Source organism: Cavia porcellus, unplaced genomic scaffold, assembly GCF_034190915.1.
Source record: "Cavia porcellus strain 051 isolate PalLab524CR breed Dunkin Hartley unplaced genomic scaffold, mCavPor4.1 scaffold_2, whole genome shotgun sequence".
Lineage (NCBI taxonomy): Eukaryota > Metazoa > Chordata > Mammalia > Rodentia > Caviidae > Cavia > Cavia porcellus.
In genome coordinates, this window is record NW_026947485.1 from 117112168 (window position 1) to 117123671 (window position 11504).

At 40.5% G+C, this 11504-nt stretch overlaps 1 protein-coding gene across 1 annotated transcript; it reads right to left on the bottom strand.

Annotated features, from left to right (window-relative positions):
• Window positions 1-3215: 3215 nt before the first annotated feature.
• On the bottom strand, window positions 3216-4295 carry LOC100716601 (olfactory receptor 2T1). The gene has a single exon (XM_003479504.3). It carries the CDS (start codon window positions 4179-4181, stop codon window positions 3216-3218), a length of 966 nt encoding a protein of 321 aa, XP_003479552.3. The 5' UTR covers window positions 4182-4295.
• Between the last annotated feature and the right edge of the window lie 7209 nt (window positions 4296-11504).

Consider the following 11504-nt stretch of genomic DNA (forward strand, 5'->3'; position numbering starts at 1 on the left):
TTAACCCTTGTAAAAATAAAAATTCAGTTAAATTTGTAAAAACTGCTTTATTCAATATTGAAACATAGATTCAACATCTACATAGATGTTCTCCAAGCCTGAGATCCTGGAGATGAGATTCCGCTGGTCCTGCCACTGCACATGCTCCATTCTTCACCTTCTGTTATTCGTGACTTCAAAGTGCACTTGCACTGTCCAGTTGTGATCATCTGTTCATAAAACTCTAACCCATGCTGCAAGGGTCTCCCTATAAAAATCCTCTATCAGAGATTTTCCTGCTTTGTTTTTCCTGAAGTACACTCTGCATAAAGCAGCTGGAATAATACCCTCAACACCTTATTCTGAGAATCATCTTTTTACATGACTCCTATAATGGCTTTTTCTTTTCTTGTTTTAAAAGTATTTATTTTAGAGAGAATAAAACCAAGCAAAATAAAAGAATAAAGCCAATCAAAAACAAGGCAGTGTAAGTGACAGAGGATTTCAAAACAAGGTAATAGGAAATCAACAAGCACTACCATAATGCCTCCTGTTTTCTTCAAAATAGCTGCTGATACCTTTAGACATAGTAAAATGAAACAAAATGGAAACAGAATAGAACAAAATACCCCACCAAAAAACAAAACAAAACAATTAACATAATACAGGACTTCAAAACTAGATAATAGTAAATCCAAAATGACTATCATAATATATCTTGTTATCTTCAAAATAGCTGCCTATGCCATCAGATACAACAAAATCAAACAAGATAAAACAGAATAAAACCCAACCCAACAAAACAATGAGAATGATACAGGATTTTGAAACAAGATAATGGAATGAACAGTGACCACCACCTTCAGAAGGAGATCCTCCATAGATGCTACATTGCATATTGTTATGCTGTGAATGGATGATCAGATCACAGGCTTTAGGCCTCAAAGATAGTGAAATACTAAACCCTACAAGCATTAAATTGTATTTTACTTCATTAGCTGTCATCACAGCCTGCACTGGGGTGGCGGTGGTGGGGAGTTGGCTCTTCTTGTCTCCTGCTCACACACTGGGAGGAGCTGGGGTCTGGCTCTCCCCCAGTCAGCCCATGCATGGTACTGACTCACAGGAGGTCTTAGCTTGTTGACTTCTTGCTCTCCTCCCCTACATTGACTTTTTCTAATGATCAAAACTTCCTATTTCTGTACCATGGCATTCAAGCTCCTCCCTGGTCTGCTCCCTGTGCATTTTTAGATTCATCTTCTCTGCTCACTTATTTTGGATCTGAAACTGTCCTACTGTCTGAATGCAGCATCCCTGTTCTAGGACAGTGGTACCTGCTGCACTTCCTGCATGAAGGGCTCTGTACCTGCATCTTCCTATGTCCTGCTTTTGCTCAAATGACATCTCCTTAGGCACCTTCCTGAACATCACAGCTAAGCAGCCTCTCACCTGTCACAACACCCACCATGTCCCTGTATTTACTGTGTTATATCACATATACGTTACATCATGGGCTGCATTGTTAACATTTTATTAAGCATAAGTTTAACATATTAGATACACAAAAGTTTTGAACTTTAATTATGTAAAACTGAGCCGTGGGTGTGTAATTAGTGTGCATATGAAGAAACAAAAGCAGAAGCACCCAGAAGCTTGCCCACATACCCATCCAAAAATAGATCTTTTAAGTGCAGAGTTAGTTTTACTGGGTCTGCACATCACATAAATTACTTCTTGTGACCTCATTAGCATGAAAGTATTTTTAGGATTAGTCTATGTGGCTGCAGGAGTAGTAGAACATCTACTTTTATGATATGAGTATGTCACAGTGCATTTCTCCATTTCATGGCCAGTGAGCTTCGGGCAGTCTGTACATCTGTTGTGGTTGTCTCTGGGGAGCATTATGAATTCATCTATCAGGACATGACCTGAATGTGCTGGACCCACGATGTTGGTTTGCTCAGCTTCAGTCACTGTTATCACAGACACCATAGTGTGTATATTATTTTTGTTTGGTTTGCTTTTGTCTCTTGACACAGTCTTTCTTCCACTGGAGTAAGCATTTCTTGAGTGCTTTGTCTCTTTCACTGAATGAATGAGAAAGCTGTGTCTGTAGGATGCAATGTTTTACTGACAACATTTCTAGAAATGATCTTATCTACTACACACAAAAATAAAAGCACCACTTTATGGAAGGCCTATGGTTGAAGTCCACGGTCCTTACCTGCAAATTAGAATTCAATGTATTCTGTTTGTGTTATGTTTAGAGGATAAGACCCTGACAGCACATATAAATAAGTGATTAATTTTATAGAAAAATTGACCCATGTAGGTTGACTGTGCCATGATTAAGTTTTGGTAAAGGCATTTCCACATGGTACCTTCAAATTCCAATGGAGCCACCACTGGGACCCTGCAGGAATTCCTTACACCACATGCTTTCTGTCCTCAGATCCAGAGTCAGTTGGGGCAGGGAGATAAATGTGAGCTCGCCTGTATTGCTCAGATAGGGAATGGTTTACCTCAAGGATACTTTAACTCCTCTGAAAAGCATTTCCCTGCCTTCCCAACCTGCAGAGTCACATGTTTCCCCAGTGCTTGGGGAGGCTCCTGCATTCTCAGGACATCTCCAGGTGGTGTCCTTGGTGTTCACTCACTGGATGGATGTAATTTACCACATGCATAGTCTTCACTCATGGAGTGCAAAGAAACAAAAGATAAGTACTGATTTTTTACATGAAGTAACAGCACCTTGTGACTGTAGTGAGAATGGTTGCTGTTTGAGAAGACTCAGCTCAGTGACTTCCTACCCCCAGAGTGATGGGAGCATTAAGACAGCTCACAGCCTTTCTGAGAGGCTCTTGGGACATGTCCTTCCCTGTCTCTTCAGATAGTGAACTGGATTTGCACACCAGCACCAGGAATCCCTTCTTCGCTCCTGCAACCCTTGATATTGTCCATAATGTTTGAAGTTTTGAGTGACTTTTTCTACCTACAAGAGGCAAAAGTATGGGGCAAAATTTCCATGTATATTTCTGGAAGGCACTGGGTGTTAATTTTGAATACATGTGTACAGGGTAGGAAAAAGGGAAGATATAAGAAAGGAAAGAAGGGATGAAGAAAGAGGGGTTATGAAGACATGCATTCCTGTCCAATGAACCCTGATTTCCTACAGTGAGACATGGGTGCCCTGGCTCAGTGTTCCCATTCCCACACCCATGAGATGGAACCAACCCTCAGAAGGCCTCTCCAGACACTCTCTGGGAAAACCTCAGCCTCCCCAGTGCCCTCCTCAGTGCCCCAGTCACGTCCTTGTTCCTCAGGCTGTAGATGAGTGGATTTAACATGGGTGTGAGGATGGTGTAGAACACAGAGAAGACCTTGTCCTGGGATGGCGTGTGGTAAGAGTGGGGCAGCATGTAGGTGTACATGGCGGCCCCATAGAACAGGGTCACCACAAGCATATGGGATGAACAGGTGGCAAACGCCTTCTTTCTCCCCTCCACGGAGCTCATGCGGTGGACGGTGGTCAGGATCCGGGCATACGAAGCAATCACCACGGAGAAGGGGATGAGAAGCATCAGCACACAGCACACGTACATCACCGTCTCATACAAGGCTATGTCTGCACAGGCCAAGCTCAACACGGCGGGCGCCTCGCAGAAGAAGTGGCGAATCTCCCGGGAGCTGCAGAAGGGAAAGCTCATGGTGATGGGTGTGAGGAGAAAGCCATCCAGAGAGCCCCCAAACCAGGAGCCTGCTATGATCATCCAACACACCCGGCGGCTCATGAGGACAGGATACCTCAGTGGGTGGCAGATGGCCACGTAGCGGTCATAGGCCATGAGACCCAACAGGAAGAACTCAGCCCCTACCAGGGTGAGGTAGAGGAAGTGCTGAGCTGTGCATCCCATGAAAGAAATGGTTCTCTGGCCTCGAAGATAGTCAACCAACATCTTGGGCACAATGGTGGAGATGTACAGCATGTCGATGAAGGAGAGGTGGCTGAGGAGGAAGTACATGGGTGTGTGGAGGTATGAGTCAGTGTAGATCAGGAAGATCATCATCCCATTGGCCATCAGTGCAGTGAGGAAGATGATGGAGATGGTGGCAAAGAGAAGACCCGAGGTTTCCTCTCTGGTGAACAAGCCCAGGAAGGTGAAGTCTGTGGAGGATGAGTTGTGTCCTTCCATTGACCCCATGGTAACACTGAAGCAGCCTTGAATGTGCCAGATAAAATGAGGATGCTGTTCCCGGGGAAATAAAATGACAACATGTAAATTAGTTGTTAAGAATAGGAATTCTAAAAGGTAAAAGAAAACACCAAAAAATGTATTTTAGAACTGACATGTTAACAATTCAATCTTTACCAATTTTAAATAAAACTAATGATTACTAATCAAAAATTGTTAATTATTTGGACCAGATGTCAGGAGATGCCACTGTACTACAATAATACTCATAATAACAGCTTAAGTTATATGTACACCACACCAAGGTACAGTGTGTGTGTGTGTGTGAGAGAGAGAGAGAGAGAGAGAGAGAGAGAGTGTGTGTGTGTGTGTGTGTGTGTGTGTGTATGTGTGTGTGGAGTGTGTATTTGTGAATATATTGCCACAGGTGGATTAAACTGAAGTCATTTTTTAAATGCACCAATGTTATCAGAATAAGCACCACCTTTAAAATGTCTTTGATTCTGGTGACTTGTCTGTGTCCGTCCCTTAGCTTTGGTGTGAGCAGTCTGTATCATAAACACACGTTTCCCGTCAGTCCACCCAAATTGTGTGGGCTTAAATGAACTGGGTGGTACAAAGTATTCTTGTAAGTTCAGACATAAAAAAATCATCCAATAAAGAAGGAATTACCATTTAAAAGTAATATTTGGTTATTTTTAAGAAAAATTTTAAAAATGATGAATTTTAAAAATGATGGAATTTTTTCATACAACTTATTAAGAAAATCTCATTGGTTGTGTCTCATATAATTTTATGTTGTGATAATGAATAAAAATACACATGTTATGAAAGTAAAGTTGGATTTTTCATGTTTGAAGGCTAAGTATGTACAAGATAGTTTACCAAACTGTGAGCTAAATTCACCAAGCTAACTTAATACTCTAAATATTTTAAAACTGTGAGCACTTCATAAGCTGCACAGAAAAAGTAATACTACTGAAAACAGTAGTACTGACATCGTGAAGAGTTTACTTTGTGCTTGTACTGTGTTAAGGAGTATTTTGCATCTGTTGAGTTTTGGTCTCCACGATAAAGCAGGAAACAGGGAGCTGCAAAACCCTTCCTTTCCCAGTGCGAATCTGGCCAGAACCGTCAGATGAGTCTGTTAGTCGGGAAATATTTGGACCGAAAGTATCAGCTCACTCTGTTCTATCAGGCCCAGGATTCTAGCTACACTGCGACTGCATTTATCAAATAAAATATGCCAACCATGTGAATCTCTTAAAACTTTAGTCATTGACTTGATTAGTGAAAAATATTTATAGTTGAGAAATCATAAAAATTATTATAATTTACCTTGCTGTTTTTAAGAGTGCAAACAGTATTTGCTTTTTATTTCATTCTGTCAATTTCAGAATCTTTCGAGTCAGATTTTATAAATTTTCCAAATAATATGTTTAATTTCATTTCATTTGCAATCTGTATATCCTGCCTTATTATTATTACTTGCAGTGTTGAGGATTAAACTCAAGACCTTGTGCATGCCAGGCATATGCTCTAACAGACTATGCATTAGAAAGATGCTATGTGTTTGGAGAATTGCCCACGTATCAGCCACATTTCTGTTGTTTCCACACTGTCTGCATTTCAGATTTAACTTTTATCCACTCTCAAGGCCTCAAAAGTCAAGGCAAACATCTGCTTTGTATAGTTCCATGCCTTTTGAGGCTCTCTGTCCATACTCACACCTAAGTGTTTTTAATTTTAAAAGATCATGTGACAACAGAACAAAATTTCATAACAAAATTGAGAACAACTGTAGTTGACACATTGTGTATCTTTATCTTCCAAGTAGCTACTCAGAGCATGAGACACAGACATAAAAATTCTCTCTCACTAAGAGGAAACCAACAGAAAAGAGCACAAAACTTTCATTTCTATGAATAGAGAGAAAAGAGTTGCATAAATGAAACAAATTAGCACATATATTAAAATAATTTTGAAAGGGTAGAGCAGGTAATTTAGGGGGTTATTTAAACTTCTCCCTGCTTCCTCTGTGTCTATGTTCTAACTGGCTCCTTATTTGTAAATATATTTTACAATGTCACACTGTCTTACCTTCTCCAGAGAGTGAAGAGAAAACTTACTGTGTGCTGGTCCCAGCCTTGTCCTTTTTGTTCACAAAAGCTCTAATTTGCCTGATAGCTGGTCTCCCTCATGTGCACTCCAACTCTAAATAAGCTATCTGGTTGAATTTATTATCAGCTGTCACTACGAGGAGAACAACGAGACACAGCTATACTTTTTTTGAGAGAGGTTATCATTTCATTGTGCTTTGTTACCGAGTAAATGATGAGGAAGCATCTAGAATGATTCAATGACTTTACCGGGGAATCACTTTTTCTGCTGTGAAGGAGTAGACATACAGTGAGACAAAGTGCAGAATGACCTGAGCTCTTCTCCTGGCCACATTATGAATCCATTGTGTGATCCTGGACCCTCCTCAAATTCCCTGAGCCTTAGTATCTGTTTATATTAGGTTGAGACAATAAAACTCACAGGGCTGCTTTAAGGATTTAATAAGACATTTGCAGTTATAGGTGAAAATATTTTATACCATGCAAACAAAAATGCCATTGTTATAAAGATATGTGTAATTTTTCTGCAATATTGATAAATGTGTAAGAATTACCGGTCTCTCTTTTAAACATGCTATAGATTCAACTAAAATCTGAATTTGAATGATGCATACCTCTTGATCTTCAGGTCTGCAAATCCAGGGAATTCCAGAATGTTTATGCAGTAACAGTTTATTTCATTTCTCCTCAAATATTCCTTGGCCTGGAGGAAATATTAGTAGAAATTCTGAGGGGAAAATATACGCATTGTAACCGAGCCTGCAGGAAATCCATGTCTTTGAGGGGCATAGATATATTTGGCTTGCAGATCGCACACAAGAAACAAAAGTTACTGGATAGCACTGTCCTGACTATTGAATAACACTGTCCTTCAGTCTCAACTAAATTCCTTTATACTATGATACCATGAACCAACAGGAACGTGTTTGTTCCTGCTGACACACGTGCAGTGGTGTCTCCTGTGCTTACTGGGTGTGTGTTTGGCTGAGCACCCGCGATTACCACGTTCTTCCTTCCACATTGTTCCAGTGTGAAGGCAGCATGCAAACCCTGACCAGGCCAGTGATAATCACTGAGTCTATCACTTATTTTGAGTGGTGCCCAATGCTACTTTAATCTGCTTTTGCCAAACCCAAGAGCACGATCCATGTCCCTTCATCACCATGATCCTGTAGCCGGGAACTTCTGTGCTGCTTTGGGTCAAATCTACTCCATGCTGCTTCTTTTCAAGCCTGTTCAATCACCCAGAAGCAGTTTTCTCTCTTTTCAGCATTCAACAATTACTGATACGAGGATGACTACTGTTTCCCTTCATCCTGTCTTGTGTCAGGCTTTGTTCCCCAATTTGCATGTATAGTCATCTATGAATTTCTTAAAAAATGCTCGAATTTCAAATATTTGCATGGACTGCAATACTATTTTTTGCAGTATTTATTTAAAAAGTTAGTATCTCAGTTGGTGAAGGTTGCTGGAGCTATGGACTTTCCAGTGCAGAACACACAGGAATGTTGTTTCTGTATCAGACATACTGCTTCATCTAAATATATTCCAATTAAACCTAATGTCACATGAGAGATTTTCAAATCAGGGCAATATAAAGTTGTATAATTCTGAAATTAAATACAAAATATGTATTACTAAATCTTGTTGGTGGTCTTCAATCTTTCTCAGTATTTAAAAAATGGAATTGTTAGAATAGAGTCAAATTGAAATATGCATCACAGAAAGCCAGGTATTGAAATATTAGTGTTCTCAGACAACATGGAAGTGACTTAGAACCACATCCTCTAGTGATGCACAGTGCCCTGCCCCACGGTCCTTTAGTGACCACAGTGACGGGGACCACCCACTGGAGAGACTGATGCTTTCTGATGTGGTTCATCCATGCCACGGGGCAGTGACACGGAAGAGTGCACCCCTGGAAGCGTTGACCTGAGCAGTTCAGGGTCTGCACTGTGCACCTATTTGCCTCCGACAGTGAGAAAAGAGCTGAGGCTTGAAGGGCCTGCGAGAGCTGCCTTATGTTACCTCTTGGACTTCAAATTCAGCATCTTCTGTTCTGTACACATCACACACTCATTTGTAAAACAGGATGCGGATACAAGGACCATGCACCATGTGAGTAGCACAAGGTGGTTCACAGTCTGGACTTTAGAATCTAAAACTAAGAAGACATTCTTTATGCAGTCTTCATGTGCCTTCTAGGTAGTACTGTCCTGAACCACTTGAACTAGTAACTGAGGTTGGATTAAATTAAAAGAGCATTAAAACAGTATTTACTAAAAATTTATTCACAAATATAGTAGAGAAAAGATAATTTGTGTAGCCTCAGATTTGCAAGACCCACTCCCTATTACTGAACTCACAATATGCTTCTCCATGCACCCGGCCCCTGGGCTGGGGAGTGGTGCAGCCTCTTCCACTAGACTTGAACCTGAGGTGTACAACTCAGGCATTACAGACAGTCCTGCCTCAGATCTCTTTCATGTGACTTCCACGGGGAAGAGACCAGGAGATGGAGGGACGGGTAAGGGAAAGGAAAAGTGTGGAAAAACAATTGCAATGAGTTACATACATGTGCCAGTTCCTCACAAAAAGTCACTGCTATGTGCTGCAAACATGGACTAAAATCCAGGCTTATCTCTCTGAAACGTTGGAAATTCAGTCAGTCCTCACACACAGCATTAAGTAATAAATACCATGAAGAATCAGCCTAGGAGATGTCACTTGTGAAATGCTGCAGTTACAACACACCTGGGTAGAATAAACTAAGTATTGGTCTAAGGATAGCAGAGGCTGGACAATTCCCTAATTTGCTTAAGTTTCATCTGAAGTTTTACACTGTTTAGAAAAATATTAAATTTATTCATGCATTAATTTTTCAGAAAGCTTTGAGGTAATTTATTCCTTTTTTATATCACGTATATGTCTCCTATTCCTTCTCATGCACACAATCTGTATGCTCATTTTAAAAAATCATTATGCTACACAGAGCCTTAATACACATTAGGGAAGTGAGTATACACCACCATCTCTCGAGTCATCCGATGCCCACGTCCCTGCAAAGTGCATCTCAGCTGCAGTAGAATCTGTCATGTACCTGAAGCCTGCCCCTATGCAGGCAAACACCAGAGGAGCCTGCAGCATGCAAAGCTGGTGAACCTTAGAAGTCACTTAGTGAGGTGAAAACTTACCAGAAGTCTGCAAGAACTTTATGCAGGATGACCAGAGACATTTTTTTAAAAATGTCCATGCTGTGTGTCTAGAAGGAAAATGAGATACCAGTGGGCATAATTTCTGCATTTCACACTGAGAAAAAACACAGGAAGTGGGACAGGCAAGCATTCAGGATCTGGCTGGTCTGCATGCACAGGGCTGTCAGTGTGTTTCGTGGAAGATGCAGCTTGCGTGAGTGTTTCATGGGCATTTATGGTCTTGGCATGACTGAAGTTCAGGGCAGAGATAAGCCTGACCCCTGATAATGGAGTCAGCACAGAGAGGCCAGTAGCCAGTTATTTAGGGCTCATTTCATAGTATAACTCCACAAAAGGAGGTGATGTTAGAACAAACAATATGTGGACCCCAGTGATTCCAGAACCCTTATGTGTCGCAGGACAGGTCACACAAGTTCTCCAGACTCCTAGAAGTGCAAGATAATACTGGATTACTATCTTTCAAGGGAAATATCTGCCATAGAAAGAAGGACAGATAATGCTAAAAAAAAAATCTGAAAAAGCAGAAAGTCCAGATCATTAAAGAGTGTTTAATTCCTATAGGCTGTGTGCATTTAGCGTTCCTGGCCTGGCAGAGAGTGCTGGAGTCAGAAGCGGCAGGAGTTTAAATCATTTTCTGAGAAAGTGGGAGCCCTGGAGGAACAGACCTGATGCTCACATCTCAGGGGACTTTGATGACACAGCCTGGTCCCAGTGAGAAGTGCTCCAGTGTGGTGAGGGGCAGTGAACTGCAGAGTCCCGCAGGCTTTGACCTGAGTGCTGGACTCCACAGCAATAGGACTCTGATTTCCAGAGGATTTCATCAGACATCTCTGCCTGCAGCTCTTCCTCCCAGAAAGAGGTGATAGCAAGTGGGAAAACTACTTAAATTTTGACAAAAATTAAAAATAAGAACAAAACCAAAGTGAATATTTTCTTCTGATAATATTTCACATTTATTGAAAATTATTAGCCTACGCATTCAAGAAATGCAATAAACTCCAGGCTGGATCCAATCACACCACAGTAAAGTTACTGAAAATCTTAGGATTTGTATGAGGAAAATGATTCATCATATGCATCACATGTGAAAGAAGCCCCATAAGAACATCTGGCTTCTCATCAGAGACAATGGAGGCAGAGGCAGGAGAGACTCCATATATTCAGATTTTAAAAAACAACCTACATCTGGCCAAACAATATTTCTATACTGTAAACATGAGACAGGTAAACAAAAGCTTCTAAAATTCATTACTAGCAAGTCTTTAGTGATTTGGGGTGAAAGCAGGTGACCTCAGTGATCTGAATTCATAAGAGAAAAATAAAAACAGTTTCAAAGCAATCAAAAGACAGTATACTTGCCACTGGATTTTCTTTATTCTCTGAGATGGCTTAAGAAGCAAATAATAAAAAAGATTAATAGAAAAACTTTACAAATGCACACTTACCCTCAATTTTTTTTGGCTTCTGTACATGACATAGCAAAGTTATATAAAGTAATAATAAGCAACATGCTGAGGGGTATGTGAGTGTGAAGGTGTAATCCATATCACCGAGAGCACCACAAAGGTGGGGCTCAGTGGTCCTCTAAGTGGAAAGTTTCCAGAGTACTTGGCCTGAATCAGAAAATATTTGATGTCAAAAGTTTTTTAAAGTTTTTTCCTCTTTAGCCTGTTTATATCAATTGATTTTGAGATGTTGAATCAGCATTGTATTCCTAAAACAGATTCTACTTGGTCATGGTTTAGAATTCTTTTTTTATATTGTTGGATGAATTTCTTAATACTTTTGAACACTTGAATATATAATCCTGGAATAATAAATTATAATTTTCTTTATAAATTTTAGTCTTTTTAAAAAAACTGTTTTGTTGTTTGAAACCGAATCTCACTCCGCAATTCAGGCAGGCCTTCAAATCACTTTGGAGTCCAGGCTGGGCTCAAACTTGCAGTGATCCTCCTGCCTCAGCCTCTCGTGTGCTAGGAGGCGCATGCTCAATC

Excerpts from the sequence above, each read along its gene's own strand:
- LOC100716601 (XM_003479504.3), bottom strand. The coding sequence starts at position 4,181 with ATGGGGTCAATGGAAGGACACAACTCATCCTCCACAGACTTCACCTTC.